At 43.2% G+C, this 26,238-nt stretch overlaps 1 protein-coding gene across 3 annotated transcripts in view; it reads right to left on the reverse strand.

The window, feature by feature from the left end:
- Positions 1-533: 533 nt before the first annotated feature.
- capn15 (calpain 15) overlaps positions 534-26,238 on the reverse strand; it is a 42,219-nt gene continuing 16,514 nt past the window's right edge. For all 3 annotated transcript variants that reach the window (XM_042397585.1, XM_042397584.1, XM_042397583.1), the window contains exons 2-12: positions 22,721-24,383; positions 16,532-16,740; positions 14,476-14,659; positions 13,284-13,507; positions 12,415-12,540; positions 11,075-11,227; positions 8,817-8,978; positions 8,490-8,725; positions 8,210-8,379; positions 5,937-6,115; positions 534-3,916 (exon numbers count right to left, since the gene is read on the reverse strand). In XM_042397585.1, the coding sequence (XP_042253519.1) occupies positions 3,739-3,916; positions 5,937-6,115; positions 8,210-8,379; positions 8,490-8,725; positions 8,817-8,978; positions 11,075-11,227; positions 12,415-12,540; positions 13,284-13,507; positions 14,476-14,659; positions 16,532-16,740; positions 22,721-24,361 (3,462 nt within the window). In that variant the 5' untranslated portion in view covers positions 24,362-24,383 and the 3' untranslated portion in view covers positions 534-3,738. The remainder of the gene's footprint in view (positions 3,917-5,936; positions 6,116-8,209; positions 8,380-8,489; positions 8,726-8,816; positions 8,979-11,074; positions 11,228-12,414; positions 12,541-13,283; positions 13,508-14,475; positions 14,660-16,531; positions 16,741-22,720; positions 24,384-26,238) is intronic.

Consider the following 26,238-nt stretch of genomic DNA (forward strand, 5'->3'; position numbering starts at 1 on the left):
ATATATCATCCTTTCATCAGAGCCCTGTCTTTTTCTTCTGAAATACTTCATGCTTGCAAGCTTCAACTTCCTCTTATTATTAATCAAAATCTAAATAATTTCTGCTCTGACTGTTTATAATCGTGTGCTTTTCAAGTTGTTTCTAACAAACTAACAGGACAAGCTGCTAACCTTTGCTAATTAGCCCTAAACAACCATGAATGTCATGTAAAAGAACATCTTGTGCAAATCCATCCGGTAGATGTTGAGATATTTCACTGGATAAATGAAAACATTGACCTGCTGGTGGTGTCAGAGGAATACTCAATGAATCACCAGATTCATCCTCTGGGTACAATCAATAACTGAACCTAATTTCATGGTGATTCACTCCATTTATGAGACATTTCAGTGTGAGCCAAAGTGACACTGCCATTCCGCTACGTGGCTAAAAAGGTAAGCGAGCAAGTCTGTTCCTGTGTAATAAATGGAAATTGGTAGACAGAAATATGGATAACATTATGTTAGTAATAACAACAAATGTTGCCTTTTAATTTAAAAAAAATTTATTTGGTCCATTGGAACCTGAGATTGAAAATTAAACATACATGTTTGTACACATGTACTCATATTCCCCCCAGAAAAGATCAATAAAATATATATCACATTCGTCAGAGTTCCATTTTTTCAGCATTAGGTTTTTTTTTTGTTTTTTTTTTTACTACTTTGATACTTTTTTCTTTATTTTGTACAAGTTTAAAAGAGTCAGTTGATTCCCCGCCCCCATTTTATATCTTTTGTGTGGCTTAAGTTTGCAGTCTTTACAATTTACAAGGAGGGGACCAGACAAAGGAGAGGAGAGAGAAAAGGCGTGTTGGCTAGTCTGTGAATGACTAGCTTATCTCTGGCTGTTGCCTCTTCAGCAGCAGGGGGGGCCCCTTATGCATGGCGGGGTCACCGTCACAACTGAACAGGAGAGGATTGGGTTCACAGGACACCAGCAAGAGCCAAAGTGACAATTATGACAAAAACATTAAAAAAAAAAAAAATCAATCTCATGTAAATGTAAAGTGATCCAGCAGTGACACTGAATTTTTGAGGTGCCTTGTCTTTGCAGGTGTTTCAGTGCAGGTTCATTTCTTGTTGAGCTAAATCCCTCTGGGCTCAAACGAAAGCCATAAATTATCACATTCCTTTATCTGTCATTCATCAGTTCAGTATTCAACAGTATTCATTAGACAACAGGCCTGCAAATCACTTACACAAATAAATTAGACGCTAAATTCACAGCTTCTTGGCTGTGACCACGCATTCACACTCACACAGGGCCAACAGACAGTTGAAAGTGGTCATTATACATTATGTTTCTTTGGAAAACGTATTTACAATTTCATTAAAGAAACATTACATGTAGTTTTCTTACAAATTATCCTGAAGATGTCATGAAGTACGGCCTACTAGAGCTGGTAGATGTGGTTGTGCAGAGTAAGTAAGACTGCAAGCATCGGGACACAGTGCTGCCATTTGACCATCAACGCTGACAATACCAACAAAAAGGGACGAAATGCCCATGAGACGGGCACGTTTCAGCACCTGTTTAACTCAAGGTCGCTGAGATGAAGTACTAAACTGAGTCATCTCATGAAGGAACTTTAATGTTTAGATTCAAAATGAATAAAACATAAAAAAAAAAATCCCCTAATCATTCATTGTAGTATGAGTGCTCCAAGGATTTTACTTTCAAGTTTTTTCCCATTTCACTAAATAATAGTAAGACATCAACTTCATCCTGTTACTATAGTACCGCATTAGTCTCACCCCTCTCTCTAATTAAACATCTATGTTGCCATGGTGAGGACTGTAAGATCCTTCTTGAAACAGGAGTAATGGCTTTGACACTGGAGAAACAAGGAAGGACAGGCTGATGGGGTGCTACAAGAGGACCTACGTAACAACAGCTGTAGGCAACCTGTCCTTCGACACAGCCCGACCGAAAACTGCGACAGAACGAAACTACTTTCTGTGTCACAACATGTCTCGAGGGCTCTCTTCTGTCTCTTGTTATGTGTGCATGGAGTCTGACAAAATGGTAATTTGTTATTACACGAGGACTCCGTGCTGTTGCAACTGTGATGTCGGTGTATTCTTGTGGGAGGATGGCCCAGATGCTTGCGCTGCACCCAAGCAAACAAAAGTGGTCCCTGACCTCCCAAAGTAAACTCAGCGGCTCCTCTTAAGAGTTCCCCTATGGCAAACTGACTGTTCAAACAGCCACTAGCTCTTCTAGTACTCCCTAAGTACACTAAAAGTGTAAATCGTCACCCCGGCAAACTGTTGAAGTGTGAGAAATACCGATTGACCTTCAGTACCAAAACGATCCGACACAAATTTTTGGGGTGTCAAAATCCAAGAGTGCAAGGTGCAGCATTAATTCACCCTACATCATTGTGAAGAGAGTGTGAATTTATGTGTTGAGATATAAACTGACTGGTGAACTGGATGAAGCCTGAGGGGGAAACTACAAAGCTTGTCATGTAATGACTCACCTCCACAAGTCAAACCCCAAACTGGGAATGAGTGAAAATGGATTAAAGGGAGGAAAAAAAAGGAGGTACAGTGGTTGCTTCTCGGTATGGGAAAAAGCCAATATTATATGTTTATGTCTATCAAAGCACTAGGATGAGAATTCTACTGTTTGTGGGTATTCACAAGATAAAAACCTGCATCACAATATTACTCTCTATATGAACCTGGCTAGTCAGAACAACAGAGATAAATAAAGATGCCATTCCAACTATCTGGACACCACACACCTGCCACAAAATCAGCTTGAGGTTTTGCTTGAGTCTGGCTTACTGTACAAATCATGGGTTTGGTCCTGAGCTAGAGAGAGCGCTAGACAGCACTGCGGTGATGATGGAGAGTGGGGACAAGCAGTACTGTATGGATGATGGCTTTTTCTACAACCTCAAACATGCACAAAAAACAGATGAGACGGCAACAAAGGTCATGTATAAAACAAGTAACACTGATACTGACAAGTCTCAAATTTAAAAAAAAAACAAAAAACAAAACATGTATGACTGTGAGGAAAACTGGTAGTCGGGTTTGGCTCATCAAGTACCGTACTGAAGGCTCCCGCTTTGTTAGCTGTCCGAGGGAGCGGGCGACATGGAGGGTGGGGGGGGTGGGGAGTGTCTGATCGGGGCGGGTGATTGGCTCATAGGTTGTGGGTCGGTAAATGGCTCAGTAGTTACAGCACTCCACCCTGACTTTTCCGAAACTCATGGAAAGCAGGGTAGTCTCCAAGCATACGAAACTCAGGGCTGACATCTGCTCCACATACAGCGCTTGTACCAAAAATGTCCACATTTCATAGTTTGAACTGGTCCTTTCAGGTGCCTGGAGTTGGGGGGCTCCTGCATGAAAAATCATTTTTGTGAGTGAGTCCTGGTCACTCCATGTGGCCCGCCTCCCTCATTTCATCCTGACATGGCACATCCACTTGGCAAGGGACAGAGTGCATGCGGGCCGGATGAAAACTTCAGCATTTGTGGAGCGTTAAAAGGAGAGCACATAAACGCTGCCCGTTCCTGCTTTACATTCAGGTGTGTGTTCATCCGAAGAAGACACACAAAATACACATCTTGCTCCATGTTGTAGGGTCGAACATGCCGCTTGCCCCCCTTGCCTGGTTTTCCAGTGGTCTGACAGTTAATTGGATTAGAGTCTGTGTGTATGTGAGATAGTGGGCGGTGGTCATAGGGGCCTGGGCCGGTGTAGGCCGTCAATGTCTGGGGTGAGTTGGGGGCTGTGGGTGGCCTTGGTGGGGGTCCAGTCTCCCAGAGAGGCCTGGGCTGCCTTGCGGTGAGCGAGGCGGTGGGTGATGGAGAAGCCGGCGTTTCCCTCCAGCTGCGAAAGCACCACCAGCACCTGCCTGCAGGGGGAGACAGAGCATTGAAATAAAAACACACAGCTGAGAGAGGCCTCCAGCTGCAGACATTTCTAGCTTCAGTCAAGGCAGATTAAATATGAATACAAACATGGTATCTTCAGTTGTGCACTGTGTATGTAGGGACTGTAAGAAAATCATTGGTGTGAGGAGGGGGCTGAATCTTATATTTCATATTTCATTTTATAAAAAAGCAAGGCCCTATAAATATTTTCTTTGGACCCCCCCCTGATATCCTCCCTCAGAATCTCAATACAAGATATTCATGGAAAACAGAAGAAAATAGTGAAAATACAGCCACTCTCTAATTTCAAATAAAGAGCTGCTAAATAAACACTTATGCAATTATCTAATGAGTGAACCAGGGAGAGGTGGCTGCTGATGGACTTTCTACCCACGCCAGATTCCAGACAATCAAAATAAATATGAATTTCTTTTCTTTCTTTTTTTTTAAACATTAAATCTCACAAGGGAAGGCTGAAATAAAATCCCCTGCTCTCCCCAAAAAGTCAGACTACCCTCCATTCAGCTAAAAGAAAACAAAACAGCTACAAGAAAACAAAACAAAACATAACCACTCCCCTTTTCTGTCTCCTCCTCACCCCTTAATCATTTTCATACAGTCCCTAAGTATGCAACTGTTTTGGGAACTGTTTATTATTCACTCAGAAAAGGTAAAGCTACGATTGTAGGGAGACAAATAGATCAGTCAGCACTGTAAAGTAAATTGTTTGATTCATATCAGGATAAGATTCACACCTCCATAGTTTTAATAATATGTGAGTTCACTCCAGTAACATTTACTGTACATCTTGTCTGGAATATGATTACCTTATCTTCTAAACGCTTTCACTTATGAACTGACTGTATAACCGTAAGTGAATAACAACATTAGAAAATAAGACTGATATTGCAGCGTTAAGTGTTTTTATCAAGTGAACTGCCATAATGTTCTTGTTAAAGGAGAGAGGATGTCATTAAGAGACATGGTCCTCATGCATGGTGACTTTTTTACAGTTTCCCATTAAGTGGGACATAACTCCGAGGTGAGGAGGCTGTAAATCTATATTAATGTGCGCTGTAATGGGTCTGTACAACTGAAACAGTTGTGGATGTCCACAGAACCTAAATTCAGAGAGATCTAATGATGTGTGAAGAGCTCCCCTGTGCTCGATTTCGCAGGTGTGTATAATATTTTTAGGTCTTTAAAGGGCAGTGTACACTGAGTTCCCAAAAAAATAAAAAACAAAAAAAAAAGGCTGCTATAACTGTAGGTAGATTATTAAGAAATATACTTTACAGCACTAATCCACTGGGATCATCGTGTTTATATAAGTGTGTCTGTGAAAGGATATACAGGAATTGACTACATGGGTGGATGTTTGCTGCACCTGTTCCAAATGTTCGCTAAGCATTTTAATCTCTTCCACTTGTTATCTGTTCAGGTTATTCCTACCGAGCCAAAATAGCTTGAAAAAAAAAAAAAAAGACTTTAAAGATTCCCTCTAGACATATTTTAAGATGTATATAAAATACTCTACTTTGAATTATAAATTGTGTCTCATATGGTTTTCCCACAAAAAAAGTTCAGTTATCTTGTTAAAAATCATTAAAATTCCCTCTACTCCTCCTCTATCATTAAAAATTACAGAATCTATAAATATGCAAATATATTTCATTTCAGAAGTTTAACTGCTGGACACAAGACGTCTACTATTTCACTGTAAAGTTCATTCTGAATGTTTGTGCACTGGAGGCTTCAGATTTCCACATCACACTTGTGTAAGTTGAATATTGGACCAGGATTGAAACACAGAGAAACTTCCAGTGGATGAATATGAAAACAGCTTTCCACTGTCAAACTCTGCACATACATCATTCTGCACAGTGAAGCTCAACATTCAACTGCACAAGAAGAAAAACATATTTTTGAGTAGAGGTGTACTTTAAGATTTATGTGTGTATGTTTGTGTGATAAAGAGCAGAGGGTATATAATGTGCGTACCGGTGTAAAGGCGGTACGCTGTCGATGGTCTTGAGGCTGCCGCGTGTGGACACCACATTGAAGCTGTCAGTGCAGTCACAGGAGACGTGAAGGTAGTACTTGGGATGGCGGTTCTCCACCACCACGATGAGCCCCGCCCAGCCGTGCGTCAGGTAGTAGCAGGTCATGCCCTCACGGCCCTGAGAGCACATACGGATGAACACAGTCAAACAAGTGGACACACACTGATATGTAAGCAGAAAAATGTACAAGAAGAACACATTCGCACATTTATGTGAGTTTATGATTCTTATGAGTTTAAAAGAATGTATTATATAGAACCTTGAAAACTCACATACTTTAGAAATTTACCATTTTAGACGCAAAAAATAGCAATGCATGAGAGTTTTTCAAAAAGGGAGAGAAGGTCAGAGAATGTGAGGCTCCTCGCTGTTACATATAAATGGAAACATTTGAGTTTCATCTCAAGGTTTTAACTTTATTGTAAAAGTAAACGCATTTTAGTTTGGCAAGTTTGGAGACTCTGCTCATGTGATGCTCCTGATCTGATCAAGCTGAGCTCAAACCCCCCCCGACCAGAGAAACACTAAATTTGATGAAAAAGAACACATATTTCAAAATTCACACATTTGAAAGGATTACTGCAAGAACGCAGCACTCAACTCATCTGTATGCAGATAAAAAGAGTGCTAGATGTTTCTATGGACCACCTAGTGTTACTGATACGTTATGGTCATGATTGGATGGTATATGGAAAATGTGAGTGTAAACGACTGATGCCTGCCTGAGCTACCGCAAAGCTCCGTGAAGTGAAACAAAACAAAAAATAATAGACTAGGTTTCAGCGAGATGTGTGATGTTAAGATGTATTAAAATCAGCTGCTAGTGCTTCTGCAGCACCAGTTCAAAACTATTTGGGACAGATTTTGCTGCTCGTCCTCCAATTTGGGGGAATTCTGAGGTTTGTAATCTATATACAAACCTCATATACAGAACCAGTTAAACGTTTGGACACACCTTCCCATTCCCTTCAATGAGAAAGTGTGTCCAAACTTTTGACTGGTACTGCATGTCAAAGGCTGGTGTAGGTAAAGAAAGTGGTATTTCTTCTATCATAATGTGTCAATGTGTCACATACCTGTTTTATGGCTGCACTGCATTCTGTTCTACTGAGTCTTTTACCTGCTTTGAGCCTGCTAGCTTTCTCCCACTATGACAGTAAAATGGCAGGTCTGAACAGAAAACTTTGTGTTTGGTTTTGATTGACCGACACCAAAAACTGACAAATAATCTGCTGTCTAACTACTAAGTGGTGGCGTTAGAGAGGTACATCACCAACAGCAGCATTTCATAGATTTATGCCTTTAAGACTGCATTCAACATTTACAAGAACGACTCTGTCTGACAGTGAGATGATTTTCATCTTTCAAGCAGTGGCTGCTGATCTCTCTTCTGGAGCCTGTAATTGTAATAAAGTGAAAACAAGTGCAGCTTAACTGCTTGAACTCCTGCCATATCACCTCTAAATGGCCCAGTAAAATTGTCCAGCAATCCCACTGTACCTAAAAATATGTCCCAACTGCACACATACGTGGTGCTAAATAATAAAGTTCTTGTTTTAAGTGTCAGGACTGCTGAAATCATTTATTAATATCCACAAAAACCCCACATTTTTTAACCATATTGTTAAAAACACTAGTTTTCATGTAGTGGCTGCCATGCACTCCCAAGTGCTTTGCCCACCTACTGTGAGAGGTGAATTCCTGGAGAGCTGAAGAGCTGAATGATATAACAAAGATGATCTCAACAGTTTAAAAAGAGCTGTCATCCTCTTAAATATCAGCCAATGTGACAGCACTTTCAGGAAAGCGTTGTTCAAGAGAGCCAGAGTAATTTGTTTCCTTGGGTGTGAGAGCCTGTGTGTGTGTGTGTCAGATACACATATTTGCACATGTAAAGGCAGAATAGGATTTAAGACTGCAAAGAAAATCTAAAGTGCAATCTCAAAGTGGCTTACAGAGGTGCAAGTATTCTTCAGCTTCACAAGCAAATATATTATATTCAAAGCAGGTGAATAAACAGTGTCTGTGTGTATGTAACTGTGAGATAGAAGGATGGGGGGGGGGCAGTGAGTGAAGGTGAAAGCAGGAAAGTGAAAATATAATAACAGATATTTCACAGAACCATTGGTTGGTTTATAGTAGATTTGTTTGTTCTCTTATTCTCAGATATATATCTGTGTGTGTGTGTGTGTGTGTAAATGTGTGTTTCACCTCGTGTCTTTCGCCTTTGTTTTCCGTGAGGAGGATTATAGCATCGGCAAGCGTAGTTGCAGTCGCTTCCACCTGCTCCACCATCACCTGTCTGGAGCTGTAGATGGCCAAGATGTAGCCGGGGAAGTCCTGGCTGGGCCGCCGTGCTGCTCCGCTGGTAGGACTAGAAACTGGGAAAGAGATAGAAAACTAGATAAATATTCATAAGCGAAAACAACAAAAAAGCAAAAAAAACCCACAACAAAAGCATTGCTTGTGCAAATGACGTGTGTACACCTACCGGGTGTGGGTGGACCTCCCGTCCCACTGACATTCATCTGCCAGTGGTTGAAGGCGCAACAGACAACAGCATACTCCCCCGGCTCCAGCATCACATCACAGCCCACAAACTTCTTCACCGCTCGCTTGCTGTGGGCCAACAGGCGGCCCAGGGTCAGTTTGTTGCTGCTGCCGAAGGAAGCGCGGAACACCATGATGCACAGGTCCAGCAGGTGACTGTCGGCCGTGTCTGAGCGCCTGGGAAGGGAGGAGGGATGAATGGGTTAAAGAAAGAAAGAGAGGAGTGAAGGGAACAAAAAAAAGCTGAAAGGGAGGGAGGGCTGATTACCTGCTTCCCTCCTGGAAGAGAGCGAACTCTAACGCCGTCCTCTCCAGCACAGTGAGGGCTGTGACTGTGACCGGCCCGCTGGCTTTGCTGGGGAAACAGCCCTGTAGCCTCACCTCCTGCCAGTCTGAGTGGATCTTACAGATGTCCACTGAGTCAAAGTACCTGTGGGAGGAGAGTTGAGAGAGGAGACAGCGTTCTTTAGTCTATATATGGCATCAACAGTGAAATCTGTGTGTGTCTGTATGTTCTTCAGAGACACCAGCGGTTTGACTGGATGGTCTCCGCCTGTCATGAGCCGAGTGTATTTGTATGCATCACACGGAGCTCTTTAACACCGGTGTAGCCTCTGAGGGTGCTGCTGTACAAACACCATTTACTTGCTAACATATCAGACCTCCGTCTTCAAAGACAGAGACCCCAAGAGACATCCTCTTCCTCTCTTCCAGTCTGTTTTTTCGTTGTTTCATCACTTCCTAACCTCGCTCTGACAACTGCGTTACATCTTACTTTTGTCTTCTTGACAATCAGGAGGAAGCGAGAGCAAAAAAGGACAAATATGCTCAAGTTTTTCATTAAGTTTTGATCACTAGAGACAAACACCTCTGCTGTTGATAAGTGTTTTGCACTATCACACGTTTTCAGTGTAATAATCTTTCTGAAATGTTATTAAGAATCAACATCACTCCTATTTGTCCGCTTGATGCGTATGATTCGATATAAGGGCTTTCTAATTTGGTCAGTGTTTATCCAACAGGCTGAACACGTTTTATTTTTCCTTTAGGTTTATCATATAGTACAAAGCTGAGAGATTATGTGTCTGTCAGAGAAAACAATAAACAGTCGGAAGACGGATGGGATCCTCGTCTGGGCCAAACACATTTTTCAGGTTTGTGTTGTTGGAGAGGACAGCCGCATTGGTCTTCCTGGACTTATTGCAACTTTTGTTTTGTCAGACAGGAGGGACATGAATAACAGACCCACAGACTTACATAATTTATCTTTAGGTGAAACTACTAACTTTTGTGACCTTGTCCATCCATCAGATGGTTTGCTAAGAGGAATATTTCTGAGCGGCTCAGTCCATGAGATCATTTTGAAGTTGTTGTGTAAAAAGGTTGGCTTATTCACACAGAATAGAAACATTTACTAAAACGTTTTCGCAGATTTTCTTCAAATTTTATTTGAATTTCAGGTTTGAGGATTTATTGTTACTGTTAATAACGTTATGGTTGTGTCAGTAATGTTTTGGGAATGTTCTGGGCAACAACTCCCTATTGTGGTTACATTACTTTCATTTTTGTTTTCATTCAAACCGTTAATGTCATCGGTGTTTGTTGTCTTCTCCAAGGTCACCAGCCTGAGAAAGATATGCAGTCACGCAAAGAAACACCCAGAAGGACAGCAACAGAAATACCACTCAATACTGGAAACTGTGTGACTGAATGACAGGATTAATCTAATATGACAAAACACACTGTGAGGCATGACAAGTCTAAGCTTCTAACTGCCAAATCCCTGGAAAACAGAGCAACCACACAAAAAAAAAAAACATCACAATTCCATAATAACACTGTGGTGTGGGCACCAGTGTATCATATGCTTGTCAACAAATGTATGAAAAACAACAAAAACAGTTATTCAGATCGGTGTCAATACCAGATGGTCGTAAAATCCGCAGAAGCATGAGATTACTAAGCCATCCATCACTTTTAGCACATTACTGGATGTGAGTCCATCCTGGCACAATTAGAGGAGATTTTGAGAGTTATTTCACCTGTACTCGGTTAACAAAAGCTTTGACATTTGTTATGCCAAACAGCTGGTGTTGTGTAGTTCTTCCCTGGGATAACCCCCCCCCATAGGAAGTCATGCATTTTACATTTCTAACAAGTGATGTGTCTGGAATAAAAAACAAGAAGTGTAGCTTTAGCAGCCACGCTCAAATTTAATAAAGCAGAGAAGAATCAGTGCGCCCATCACACTGCTGAGCTCGGTGATTGACTGTGAAGCCAAAGTGTAGAGCAAAAACACCACAGCATGATGGTATGATGACTAATGTTGACTAAATATTCTGGTTCAGTGTTGACTGGAGATGCTGTCATGAGTCCTAAGGGCCACTAGGGGGAAGAAAGGCTAACAGAGTGAGTGAGTGAATGTGTAGTCTAAAAAAAAAAAAAAGAGGTGATTCCTATCTACAACTGAGGGATTTTAAAAGAAATCACACTTTTTTTGTGTGTGTGTGTGAACGTGGGTCTTACTTTATAAAGTCAGTATACTCCATCCAGAAGACCCCCTCGCTGCTGCCGTGAGCCATCAGCTCGTGACGCAGGTGCTGCGGCCAATCTGTCCACTCGTCCGACCAGCTGCCGTTCCACGAGAAGCGACCCCACGGGTTACGTAGTCGCAACAGCCTGGAGCGGGAGAAGGAGATGACAGACAGACAAGACAGGGAGAGGCCAAAAACAGAATCCAGTTAAAGTGACAACAGCTTTCAGTCAACGCAGCATCCCCATCTCTGCAGACTCATATTGCTCCTCTTATGGATGATTGCCTCCTTTTTTAACAACCCATTTCATTTTACTGCCTCCTCCCTACAGTGAAAAATGTAGGAGGCATAATAGGAAACCATAGTGGAGAGTTCCCACTTTCTAAAAAAAGTGCAGGTGAAGAGCTGTTTCCAAGCTGCTTTTCATCTCCTCGGGCTCCTAGCAAGAGGACTCCAACTCATTTTAGATCAAGCGCTGTGGCCCAATCTTCCACTCTGATTGCTTTATGGCAGTAAATTAAAGTGCTTGTGTGTGGCTCTTGAGCAAATTACATCTGGGATTTACTGCTACTCTCAACTTCCTCTCAAAGGTAGGACAGAAGAAGCCTCCATTGTGTTGACTTGCAGTGCTACCCTGATCAAAGGGATCAAACTGAACTGGGGTGCACCTGTTCTCTACTGGCATCAAACCCCTTCCCAGTTTATCTATGAATCCTTCAAAGAACACCTTCACAAAGTAAGGATCTGTTTCATCAGTTCTAAACTAAGGAAAACTTTTCATCAATATCTATAATATATTTAATGTAGCTCAAATCTGAGGCAACACAAGGTTATGAATACTTTTTTAATGTGTGCAAAATATTTAATATTTTGTACAATGCCAGTGAAACCTATTGTATAATTCATTTGTTTTTGAACTACATCAGTCATGAATGGGAGATGTAGCTGAAGGCAAAGGAAAGAATTAAAGGAGACTTTTTCAGCCTTGAGAAAACTAAAATATGGATGTTATAAGTGGAGTGGCACTTAAACTAAAAGGGTGACGGGTAATGTTTTGTTCAATAGAATGCGCTGTATACTTTAAAGCCATATGTGGCCAGAATGTCAATTGAACATAGACTATAATTTTATTTTATCCTACAATGTCATGTTTCCATTAGAAGTCTACTATGTTAGAAAGATAGATAGAACAGATGTGAAGAGGGAGCAAACAGATAGATAGATGAACAAAGGAAAACAGGTGATGATCGGGATGAGAAGTAACTCATAGAAAGTTGAAAACACAGTCAATTGTTCATTTCAGTTCATGTTCCTTCCACTGTCAATCCGTACCTGTAACCCTGGACGTCTCGTACATCCAGGATGGAATAGGCGTGGCGAGGCCGCAGACCCAGAGACTCATAGACAACATCGTCTACCTTCATGTTGCCTCCTCCGCAAGACGCACCCATTAGAAACCTGACAGAGAAGCACAACACACAGGATTCACAACATTGTCATTGGTGAACATACAATACGTCTTTACACAAATCTTCTGGAATGAATTTAAGTAGAGGTTATATCCTCATGTATGTTAATGGAATGGACAAAATATTAGGAACACCTGTACACCACCACCACCCACTACCACCTCGATAATAAAAGTAGAATTATCACCTTTCTGACAGTGTCAACAAAAACTTGAAAATGTATATATAAGCTTTGTAAATGTAAAATTCATGACAAAGGCTGTTGTATTGGATTGCATTAGATTGCACAGGTGTACTTAATGAAGCGGCTGGTGAGTGTTTATTGTCATGATGTTCCAGGCCGTTCCCCTTTGATATATTAAATAGTACTGCAGGTTTTCTGACAGATGGACCTGCAGTTTGGCCATAGATGATTTGGCCCCTTTGGAGCTCTGCTAGTTGTCTCATGTTGCTTTGAAAGCTAACATATCAAAGTGCTGATTACAAGACCTCTTTTGTTACTGACATATGTTGCAAATTGGCATTCATCACCTTCCTAGTTTTGAAACACCTTAGTGTCTTTTTCCAGTGAGACGTTTACTATTCATTATGCCGTCTATTCCCTGTATAGTACAAGAATATACCAACCTATTGTTTATGTATTTATGAATTATTTTATTCAAAAAAGCAAAGTCAGCAAAGATGATGTTCCTTAGAAAAAGCATATTTTTCCATTATTCCATTATTTCTTACCCGGCCTCCTTGGAGCTGAGCATCTTGGCCCAGATGAGGTCTGTATCGATGGGTTCCTCCCTCGGGTTGGTGGAGCTGACCTGCAGCATCAGGGAGTCGCAGGGAGCCCCCGTCAGTGTGGCCAGGCCCTCGATGGCGCGCCCTGCCTGCAGGGCAAAGTAGGAGCCATGGAGTTTGGCCAGGGCCTTCTCAATCAGCGCCACCCATAGCTGCTTCCTCTGGGCCTGGAATGATGGGAAAGAAAAAAAGGAAATAGTCATCAATCTAGGTTGAAAGGTTGACATGTAATGGGATGTTCTGTGTGCTGTGGGGCTTGTTTTGAAGTGTTGCCTCTCAAACGTCTGGCTGGAACTCAAATATTTAAAGGTTTCTGAACATGATAATGTGATAAATGAAAAATGGAATGTCTTATTTATGCATTCTTCTATTATTCCTTGTTATCTTATCATCATTCACATTACAGTTTTTTTTTTATACCGGCATTTCTTACATTCTCAGCCATAATGGAGAAGCAATACACTTTGATCTGGCCTGCCCTACAAAACACCACTTTCTTTCTTGAGGATCTAAGGTGGATGATGCCAGCTAGTCACTACAAGGTTATGTAGGTAAGCTATTAAATCTCTCATGTGTGTGTCTGTGCCTTTTGTTTCCCTGCGTTTTATTTGTTGCATAATGCAATACTTCATTTGTCCTGTAATTGACTGTTGATTAATTAGACCTGCAGGTATATTCCTCCTCTGTAAGGTCCTTTGAGGCACGCAAGATAATGAATGAACTTGAACTTACATTAATAAGATAATAGTAAATTGATTTTGCTGTGACTCTGTGAATGTGACTCCGTGATGCTGAACAAGCACGGAGGAACTTAGATTGATGCTTAGTGTTACAGAGAGTGAGTTTATGTGCTCAGTTGTTTCATGTTCGGCTGCCTTCAAGGGTCACAATATGGTACGAGTGTGACTATAAAAAGCATGTCGGAGGGTGAACGCTCTGCGCGCTTCAGTATGTTGCACTGTAGTCTCTATCTTCTATAACCTCTATAAACGGAAAAGGACAAACATTATATGAGCAGAGTAGGGTTTGTTTCCGCTACGCATTGTGCATCTCTGACATTTGTAGTGAACAAGTGTCCAGGTCTTGTGCAGCCTTCCTTTTTCTAGCTTTCACTGCTTCCCTGCCTCTTTCTGACCTGGGAGAAGAGGAGGTAGCCGTAGTCGTCGCAGGGCAGCATGTCGTCCACCAGCACCGTGGTCCACGTCCCGTCTTTGCATAACCGGACCTGGTAGGCTCCCTCTTGGCAGATAGTCCTGGTGATCATCACCCTCTCCACCAGCTCCGGACGCTCCGCCAGCACCGCCAGCGCACTCAGGAACCTGGAGAGAGATAAAACTCAATGAATCGGAAAATGAAAAGAAGTCAGATCAGCATGGACAGGATGGGTTAATGGAAGGATGTGACTGAGACAAAGCACACAGACAATATATATGAATTAAGCTGTGAAATGAGGGACCAGCTGATTGTGATGGACAGGCGGATGGCTGAATGGACGCCCACTTCCGTCAAAAAGACAGGCAGGTATAAAGAACATTGATTGCCGGACGCAATCAGAAAGAATAATAAAGAAACAGACTGACAAGCAGCCATCAGACTATATATGCGGAATTAAAACATCCTCTGAAAGGTACCTCGAGCAGTTATGAACGTTTTTTTTTTCTTTCTTTCTTTACATAATTTGGTCTCATTGAAAATCAATCACACTTCATGAGTTGAACTTCTATGCCTTCTGGTTACCTCCCCATTACTGTCAATTCACCCTGCAGCAAAAACAAAACTGGCTCACCTCCCCTTATTAGCTTGCAAGAGAAATTAGGTAATCAGAAATCTGGATTCATCAGAACATGCAAATTCCTCGCACAAGAGCGGCTGGGGACACGTGGATACAACTTAAAAGGAACGTATTTCCTTAAAAGTGAGCATTGGTTCATCTAAAAATATAGGAAGATATTGTATAATACTGATTTACTGGCTGAAAACAGTGGAGATTTAAGAACAAACTCACAAGCTACTTTACTTTTTCATCTACAGATGGAACGAATATGGCTCTCAGTTCGCCAGTCAATGTGTGTTAGCGCGGCAGCTGTTTAAAGACTTCAATTCTTTTGTTTGGGGTTGCTAATGTGTATTATTAAAGTTATATTCCATCTGTTCCAAGTGGCAGCTGAGCGAGGCCGATCAGCTCCTTCAGCCGCTGATGAAGAACCGATCGGCAAAAGGAATCAAATGAAAATCCAATTAGCCGTGTCATAATGTGACTCTAATGTCAGCTTGTGTTGCAGCCCTACTCAAGGACGAGGGTGACTGGCACTTCTTTGCTGTGCTGTCATTGGTTGGCTCGCGGGAGCTAGGTTGTTTGCTGGTTTATTAGGACACGCGTGTGTGTGTGTGTGTGTGTGTGTGTGTGTGTGTGTGTGTGTGTGTGTGTACGACAGAGAGAGACAGACAGAGAGTGAGAGAGATGCAGCCAAAGAGGGAGAATTTGGGTTACATCCTGTCGAGAGTGAGAGGAATCGGCTCTAGGGAGGGTTATTTTTGATAAGCTGTGTGTGCTGGTGATGAAGTGAAACTTGTGTTGGGACAACTTTGTGACTGACTGTTCTTTGTTGTGTGCGTATGTATATGTGTGTGCATGCGGGGAGGAATATAGTGCATGACAACACACACATAGGCACGCACACACACACCCCAAGGGACACACAGAACAAGGGCAGAGAGATAAAGCATGTGTCCAGACCCACATTTCCGTGAATAATCTTCCTGTCAGGTGTATCTGTACATCCGTCCCGACTCTACCCCGCTCTTTCATTTAATGCTTGTCTTCTTCCCAATTTTTCAGTTTCTCACTTTCTCATTTTTTTTTTTTACTTACTGTTTTGCTGCCTCTCCGTCACTGTCTCCATCTCTCTCTCTCTTTCAACTAGCTTCAGGCTGCAGTGTTTGTCTCAAGCAGACTCACAGAACTGAAGGGTTTTCTGTTTACCTCTGACCTTCATTTAAACATTTCTTTTCACTTTGGGGATCTTTGGCTATTTTTGTTTGACCTGGCTCATAGCAGCAATCAGGGCAATCGGAGCAAATCTGCTTGTTTTTTTTTTTTTCCACACAAAAGTACTTTCTGTAAATGAAGATTCGCCTCTAGTCTGTTCCAAGTTACTGATTAGTGTCCTTGTGTTCAGCTGACAGCTCACCAGCAGTTTCCCAGCAGGCCTTGCAGAATGTCAGAGGGTCGCGGCGTACGGAAGACGGACCACTTGACGCCCCGGTCTTTGAAGTTGCTGCAGTTGATCTCGTGGGGGCGGAGCCACTTTTTGATACGCTGCTGGACGCTGTCACCCTCGGGGAAGCCCACAGAGCGAGGTCCCGGGGGGAAACTGTCATCCACAAAGTTCACAGCGTTCTTAACAGGGACCAGAGGGAGACAGTGGGGGGAGATGGAGAGTGAAAAAGAGACAAAAGGGTTGAGACAGTTAGACTACTGTGCAAATATTGTCTTCAATGACTGTTGGGGAGAAAACAAGAAGAGAACGATCCTATCTGAATGCCTGAACAGCCATTTTTAAATTGTGCCCAAAGGAGCCGATGAGAACACTAAAAATAAAGTTGTTGTCAAACAGCTAAAGCAAGCTTGAAGGACACTTGAAGCTTATTAACCTCTAATCAGCATTTCGGATATGACATATTTTGCAGGTCGATTATGATTAATACAGGACACTACAGGCCACCCGATTAGCTCTGGATGAACAAGGACAAACTGCTGCCTCCCAAATTTATTCATGTGGCAGCAGGAATTATTTACACTCTTAGTTCGGCATCACACATGTGCACAGCAGGAGACCAAACGTGCCGCCGTGTACCAGCCAGGATACAGGACACATATGCAAAACAGTTTCGAACATTTGAGGCGGAAGACTTTTCTGACATATCCCCTGCAGAGCATGGAGCTTTTTTTTTTAAAATGACACACTGGATTTTAACACTAAGAAAAAGCCCCTGAAATGCAGCTGCATCTTTACTGTACACAGAACCCGGACTACACGGATACATTAACGGATCGAGACACCCAATCTGACACACTATCTGCTCATCTAAAACTCTCCTGTACAAACCTGAGAGGGCAAACTGCCACACACGCGACCCTATCCGGTTTCCTATTTGTGGTGTCAGAAGTGGGCTTGGCCAGTCGTGTTGCGAGGCAGGCGAGGAGGGATTGTAATGCGGGGACCCCACAGGTGGCTCGCAGTGAAGTGAATTGATTAGTCGTCATACCCTACAATCCAATTCTGTTGCCTTGATGCGGCGTTAGCTACCAGGCGGAATCGCTTCAACTCTGCCTCACTACCCCGGCCATCCGAGGTCTCCGTGTAGCTTACTGATTCTGTAGTTCACTGGCTTATGTATGACCCTTGTGCTGGCTTTTATTGTATGGGCTTAGATGCCGATGTGGATTTGCTACAGCAGTGGAGGGGAAAACTTCAGCCCTGGACTTCAAACTAATTTATCTCTGTAAAGCCTAGAGAGGAATAACAAAGGCAAGATGTGATCAGTGATCAAGGATTAAGACCTAGGGTTAAAGAGTCAGACTAATTAAGTCCAAATTGTTCCTGCTAGAGCTCAGCTCTGGCTGCTGGCTGCTAGATAGTTACTATAACATCTTTATGAGGCAGGTGTTCATACAGTAAATGTCTTTGAAAAGTATTTTTTTAAGCAGCTCACACATACACATTCTTATTTTTGTCACTTGTGGGGTCCATGATTAACTTGTGGGACCGGTATTTTTGGTCCCCACGAAGTTTTTTGGATACAACACCATGAGTGAGCTCTCAGTCTTGGGTTCCCATGAAGATACAAAAAATGCACACACACACACACACACACACACACACACACACACACACACACACACACACACACACACACACACACACACACACACACACACACACACACACAGTTGAACAGTGATTACGCAGTGATCAGCCTGTGTCTTAACAAGCACACAAATACTTTTTTTAAGCTGGATAATATGAATCTAAAATATTACACAAACATCACCATTTGGTTAAGAGGTTGAATTTAAAAAATGTTAGGCTAGTTGTATTTGACAGATAATAAATTACTATGCTGAGATGCTTGCCAACAAGCATCCGACATAATGTACATCAAAATTACTCTATTGTTTTAATCTGGTCTGCGAGTTGTGGCCATGATTCAACCCAAACACAGTCATAAATTTGTTTCATTTTGCTTCAAATTGGGCATCTATTTTAGTGCATACCAACTATTAATGCAATATTATACATATGTGTGGTTTCATATTCTGTGTTTAAAGAATAAAGGAAGTATTTTAAGACTTATATTTCCTATTTGGAAGGTACGGACTAATTTCCAGAAAGAGTTCTCCATCACTCTCTTCAACCTGCAGGTTAAAAGGAGCTTAAGTTGATAAATAAATCAGGAGCGCCTAATGATTTTAGCACATGGTACGGTGCATCCCAGTGTGTGCTTGGAAATTCATGAACACATTTCAGAGGATTGTCATTGCAAGAGATGTTAATCAGTAGGGTGGTCTGCTGCAGTCTGCCCATTTGGCAAGGTGCTTTACATGCGACAGTTAGTCTATTCACCTCTGGAGCGTACAGTGTTCTTTAAGCATAATGCTTTTTTTTATTCTCAAGAGCATTTACAGTCATATGAAACTCAAGGTCATGCTACTCCATTCAAGAGGATGATGGGTGATTGGAATCAAAATCAATAAGCTACTTCAACCTAAAGGCAGAAGCAGATCCCTAATAAACAGAGAATGTTTATAAAATTATTGAACCTATATTGAACCTTGAAGTCTTATCAGTTGCCTGCACTGTAATAAGATATAACTTTAGCACCCACAGTGGAAACACTTATGAACTGTGTGAGGAGTGTAAGTAGACATTTCCTGTTGTTCAGGTTGCGATGTTGTGACGTCTGCCAGCGTAAGTCTAGCTGACTGCCCTCATCGAGTCAGCCTGCTGCTGTCTCTGATTCTATCACTGGCCGCATGCCAGCACGCAAACCCTAGACTGCAATTCAGTGCTAAGCTAAGAAAACCTGCTGCTTTCCCGCCATCTCCCGGAAGACACAGAACTGGCAGGCATACAAGGTCTTTTTGAAGGTAGTAAGGCTTGTAGCTAAATATTTACATGTTACAAACAACCTATTTATCTCCACAAATGTGGTGACAAGGAACTATAGAGCTGGATTTCACAGTGCCACACTTATTAAACCCAAAACAAAAGCGTCCCAGAACAGCCTGGCACGTACAATTCTGTCACACAGGCAGTGAAAACCTGTCACTGCAGGCAGTCAGAACTAACATTCCAACATGGAAACCAAAACCCTAGATAAAATCCAAAGTGTGGAAAAAATTTAGTAACAAGTGGTTTGAAGAGTGGTGCAAAGGGGGGGAAAATAAAACAAATGTGAGTCAGTCTGTTGCCATGGAGCATCTCTCTGTTCCTCCCTAGAGGGTGACATGGAACGGGAACAGAGGAACCAGTTCCAGCCATGCTGGGTTTTACAGTTCACAAGCGGCGCCGATGGCTGTTAGTAGCATTTACTCGTTTGGCACAGTGAGTAAGTGGACACGCTCTGGGGCACTGGCATCAAGCGCACACCTCTCGCTCTCAAAACAAATCAAGGAGAGTAGAAAAGCAAAGAGAAACAAACTGCACTCAGGTGAGGGGAGAATAGTTTTTGCACCATTTAGAAGTCCAGCTCCAGTTCTGGTATTTGTTGGTTGCTGCGATCTGAACAAACTCTCTCAGTAACTTCAACAGTACATTCCATCAGCAACACCTTCCTTTATGATCCAACAAGTCTAGAAAAACCATCTAAACCGGACAAACAGAACTCGTGTGGTCAGACTGCCCGCATGCTTTGTAACCGAGTAAACCGAAAGCTTTTATCATTATTCACTTTTCACCACTGTTGTTTTTGGTGCTTGTTAATGTCTTGACAGAGATGGATTAAGACTGGCGTCACTTGCTCACAAATTTCACCACCCCTTCATCTCTCTGACCCCTAAAACTGGGCTGCTGTAGTTGATGCTGTTAGTGATTACATTCACTATAGGGAAGCAAATCATTTCTGCTCTCCTCTCTAGCTGTGCTGCTAAAAATAGGCCAGCCCCGTGTTCACCTTAGCACGTACTCACACACACACACACATAGGCAGCCAGTCACACATTGACTGCTACACAGGAGAATTGAGAGCAGCCGTGTGGAGAGGGTGGGATGGGGGTGGAAGAGAGGGTGCGGTGGGTGGCAAGGGAGAAGCATATTTTGAGATATTAGCAAAGAGCAGGGAAAAAAAAAAAAAAAAACACAGGATGAGCGTGAAGATAGATGTGATGGAGGGAGAGCGGATAAAAAGGAGATGAAGAGGGTAAAGTACTTTGAAGAGCGTAGAGGGGCAGAGTTTGAGAGAGGGAGGCCTAAAATATTTGTAGGAGAAAAGGGAAGATGATAAAAGAAAGACAGCTTAAATGTCGATCTTAAAGTAGGAAAAGAGGAGGGGAAGGTGGGGATGAGGGATCTCCGATATCCTTCCTTCCTACTGAGCCAACTTCCCTCCCACGCTCCCAGCAGTGAGCCCTGTGACTTTCAAAGAAGCCATTAATAATGCATTTTAAAGCTTACTTCATGCTATTGTAAACATGGCATGATAGGTGCCATGGTAGTGTAGGTAGTTGGGCTCACATCAGATATCCAAATAAATTGCCTGCACCCAAAATTACGTAAATCTCAACAGTTCTGGGTTGCAAGGTAATACATATTTCTTGAGGTTTAATTGGTCCGATCAGGTTTGTCTTATTAGCATAGGTGCTAACAGTTGTAACACGGTCTCAAATGAACCCTTCTGACAACCCGAGTAGCATATTCATGACAACGTAATACAGGCTTATCAAAAGGTTCGGCACTGCTGAGACAAAGTGAGTATGACATGTTGTGTCATAAAGGATGTCACGTTTTTTAACTATAGTTGCGATGGAAGACGTCTTTGGGTCTCCATACAGCCATGACACTGTGAATGAGACCGATCGGCGCTCGTCAGTGACAAAACTGACCTCAAAGTCTTCTTGATCTTTGAACAGCAAAAGCTGAAGCGCTGGAGCAGGTAAAAATGCATCATTATATTAGGTTGTTATGACAACAGACAAGCCTGTAATTACTAAAGCATAATTAGGTTTTTCTCTTTTAAGGAAAAAAAAAACTTAATGATTAACCTTTTGCCATCTAGCATTTAAGTAGCTTAATGAAATTAATGTTTCAGGGTATATATTGATGAAAAGGGAGCTTTTGCTGTCTATTTCATAAGTACCAGAATTCTGATCATTTAAATAAGTTGGTAAAATTGACTAAGGGAAGCTCCCTTTAAAAAGAAATTTCATTTAAAATGATCAAAATAATTTTTATCACACGCAGACGGGTCCAATCATAATATAACATAACATATATTTCACTAAGTAGTCTAATATCTTCCTAAATAAGAACTGGGGACAGGAAATGAATAGCCTGGCTTAAATTGAGCTGTCAGCAATAATAACAAAAGACAACACCCAAGCAGAGTCTATTCAAAAACAAACAATAAAACTGGATTCATTAAAGCCCCCCAGTTCTGGAGTTACAGTCCTGAAACAGAGAATTTCTGAATTTTGTGAAGTTACTTCTCTGTGACTGAGGGCAGGCTGTAGCTGGATATAAAAAGAGAGAGAGAGAGAGAGAGAGAGAAACACTGTATCTGCAGCTCATTTAGGTAGCCAAGATTCACCCGCTGGTCGTTTAAAACTCAGCTAACGAAGCAAGTGCAAACAGAGGCAATGACAAAGCCTATTAGCATTTCTCTGAAATTAGAGAGATTGAAGGAACGGGAACAATGCCAGAGCCATAACAAAAAGAGGAATAACAATGAGGGAACTGTGCGCTGAAAGCCAATGTGCACCCTGTGACACATTACACCATGAAGTTAGCAGACTATGATTTCTCAAAGGAGTCAAGGAAAACTCAACAAAAAATTGCGACATGAGATTAACTCAGTTGCTGGACAACAAATGACCATGTCAGTTGCTGGTGGATGGAAACTTGGATGAGGCTTTACTGGTTTATCCTTTTAAGATGATGCAAATTCAATACAATGGTAACAGCAGCAAGGTCTTATAAAGTGGTAAAAAATCCAAGTAGTGTAAATGATCTCACCACAGATAGCCCCAAGCCCTTATAATTTACTAATGACATACAAAGTGACTCTGCATCCTGATGATCCTCTAACTTTTGAGCCATGATGAGTCATGAAAGTGTTAATGTTTTCTTGTGTTTTCCAGCTACCACTAATTGTTCTCTTACCTCTCTGCAAAAGCTGACAATGTTCTCCCAGAGCTCCTTGGCCTCACCCTCGTCATTTCGTCGACGGGCCTCTACATGCATGCTTTCTCTCCTCTTCAGAGGCTTAACAACCTTGCGAAGGGTGAGGTACTGCTGGGGTGTGTGGCACGCTGCACAGTTCTTGGCCTTTGTGTCGTTAAGCAGCGTACATGCTGGGCAACTCCACTGTCCTATCCTCTCCTGAAGGCTAGATGAGGTGGAGGAGGAACTAGAAGAAGCGATAGCAGAAGAGGAGGAGGAGAAACCTCGGGCCTGTTTCCGTGTTTTATGACCAGAGGAGGATGAAGAGGAGGAGGAAGGTGTACAGGAGCATGTCGTGCCGGGCCCCAGTGGGAGGCCACATTGCGGGCAGCAGCGGGGCAGGGGCGCTTGCTGCTCCTGAAAGCCGTGCAGTTTGGAGGAACCGCAGGCTGAGCACTTGGGTGCACCTGTAGGGTTGCGCAGGGTGCACTTGGAGCAGGCCCAGGTGCTAAAGTCTGGGCTAGAGGGGCTGGCTGGGGTGAAGCGTACCGTCTCACAGCCTACCAGGTCGATGAGGTCAGTACCAACCCGCGATGATCGGCAGGCCTCACACTTGGAAGAGCTACCTGGGTTGGGCAAGGAGCAGCTAGGGCACTTCCAGGTGGGGACTGCTGAGGAAGCAACAGGGAGGTGGGGGGTCAGTGGGTGATGTTGGGGGTCTTCTTCCTCCAAGATACTGAGGCGCTTACTAGGGTATGAGGGTTCCTGGGGTTGGGCATGTTTGGGCTTGGCTGGTCGCTGTGGGCCGGGCTGGGGTGGCACGCTGGCAGTTGAAGGGGAAGTGGGACTGGGAGTGTTGGTGCCTGGGTTTGGCGGGCGCCCTGGAGGGGGCACCTCTCTCCTGCTGCGTGGTACAGGGTTATTCTGGAGGGAGGAAAAAGAAGTGAAAGGGGAGGAGAGGGACTGTGAGGACACATGGGGAGGTTCTTGAGGATCACATGGAGGTGGTGGGGGAGAGTCATCTGTTAGGTCTATGAGTAGCGGGGCAGCCCCTGATGTGTGCACAGGAAACCCCAGCACAGGTGTGCGCACCTCAGGCACCACCAGTGCCTCGGGGGGGATTTTAGGCAATGACAGTTTCCTGGGTCCACCACAGGCTGAGCATGACAGTGCCACTGGTGTGTTGTGAAGTGTGCAGCGAGGGCAAGCCCAGCCCGAGTGCTGCACCTCCAGGCCGCACACCTCTCCATTGCTCTCTGACCGTCGCAGCACTTCCTCCTTAACCGGATGCTGTCCATGAGGTTCTAGTAGCACCGTGGGGGTGATGGTAGGTGTTGGGGGTTCGGTAGGAGCAGGTGGGAGGCCGTTGGCAGTGGCGGCGATGGTGGTGGTCGGGGGTGTGTGAGTGGCAGGAGATGGTCCGAAGCCACAGACGGAGCAGGCTCCAGATCCCTGGGGGTTGTTGAGGGTACAACGGGGGCAGGCCCAGCGGTGCTCCTCGGTGCTGCTCAGCCGCAGGATCTGGTTAAGGTCGGGTTTTTGTCGAGGTGCCTCACAGATGGAACAGCGAGGTGCCGCGCCGGCATTTAAGAAGGTGCAGCGTCCACATGACCACTCACTGCCTCGTACTGCTGCTGCCATGGAGCCAGGAGAGTGAGAGTGGCTGGAAAACAGTAAGCAATGAGTCAAAACAAACTCAAGGAATAAATCTGTCAATTATACATTCTACAATATTGCTGTGACTGCCTAGCAATAATACCTGTTAAGTATGCAACTGTTCAATAATTTGAGCTACTTCAGTCAGTAATATTCTGAGCAATGTTTAATCAAAGTGGTGAAACAAATCGGAGGAAAGGATAAGACAGAAGCAAGATTGGGTCAGAAAGAGTGAGAGAAGATAAATTATAAAAAAGCCAGAGAATGAATACATGCTTCCAGTCAACTCAGGGTGATTATCTAAAGGAAAAGAGGACTGCAAAAACATCTGCAAGGGGAGGAGAGACAGACAGAATGAGAAAAGAAAAATAGAGTGTGAGAGGGAAAGATTAGCTAGTGCAGGGGAAAAATCAAATCTCCCTCCTGGGGGCACTGAGGGCAGTAAATCCATACACAATGGCCACATGATTAGAGCCAGGAAGACAGCACATAGAGAGGAGGAGCCAAAGGAGGGGAAGAAGGGAGAGGAGGCTGCTATTCCCTCAGAATACTGAGAAAAGCGTTTTTAGAGTCCTCCTGATGGACACTTATTAGAATAGAAAAAACACACAGGGTTTTTTCCACTTTCTATTAGCACCTCTCTCTCTCCTGTTACCCGGTGAATGTTAATGCAGGCTAGACTGATACAACTTAAGGTCATGTCAATCCCATGCCCAAATGAATTCCGAATGCCAGAGGCTATTAATTCTGGCAGCACATATGACTTTGACATATCTCACTGGCCTGGATTTAAAGAAATTTAAAAACCCTGACTTTCAACACCTTCGACTGGTCTTCAACAGTGCAAACAGTACAGAGAGAGAAATGTGAGGAAAGAGGGAAGCGAATCAATTTTTGACCATTTTGAATCTGACGCACAGGCAGCAATTCATCTATCTAGTCAGGCTACTTAGCTGAACAACAAACAAATATAACCTAAAGCAGTCTGTGGTTTTGGAATCGACTTGTACGTACAATTCATCCTGTGTGCCTGCAGTTCAGTCAATCTCACTTATTGATAGCGGGTTTATTAGGGCTTTTTGGGGGGGGCGGCACGGTTGGATACCTCCAGAGTGCAAGGGGGGTTTGGAGTGGGATGGCCCTGAGGGACGGACATGGTCGCTGTCTTGACAAACCCATAAATGTCACTGTCACTCAAGCTGCTCATGTGTGAACAGCAACACAGAAAAGGTAATGTGGGAACTGTATGGTAGCGGAGGGAAAGGTGCTAAGAGCGAGGATACCGCTCTGCTCTTCACATTGATCCCAGTGGCAAAGATGTTGCCCACAAAATGACCACAGAGCTTAAGGATTTGGTTTCATCTATTATATTATGGTTGTAGAACCGAGCCCCTGTTTTCTTTCTGAGCAGTGTAAGGTTGCATTGATTAAAGCTTTATGAGGAAGCATTGGTTTGTGGCTATTTCTAAAAAGTCCCGGTGGAAACAGCCTATTTTGTTATGAAAAATATATTCTTATTATCTTTTTTGTTTTCACATTAGGGCATGGAGGAAAAACAATGTGATATTTTTATGCCACTGATGGGAATATAGAGGAGTCTTGTAAGTATGACTGCTGGCTGATGAGCTTAGGTCCTGCTCTTCTCTACTGCAGCACCATGTGTCCTAGCCAGCTAATTGTCCTTAGTTCAACTCCATTAAACCTTTTCAAACCAGGCGAATCCTCAGAACCCAGGGGAACCTTTTACATCCAACCTCTCCTTCCTAGCACACTGTCCTCTCCTCTTGTCAGCTCTGCTCCCTAAGGTAAGGAGGGAAAATGACAGCGGGGAGGGATACTAATGTGTCTCTTCGGGTGTCTTC

Source organism: Thunnus maccoyii, chromosome 20, assembly GCF_910596095.1.
Source record: "Thunnus maccoyii chromosome 20, fThuMac1.1, whole genome shotgun sequence".
In the NCBI taxonomy this organism is placed as follows: domain Eukaryota; kingdom Metazoa; phylum Chordata; class Actinopteri; order Scombriformes; family Scombridae; genus Thunnus; species Thunnus maccoyii.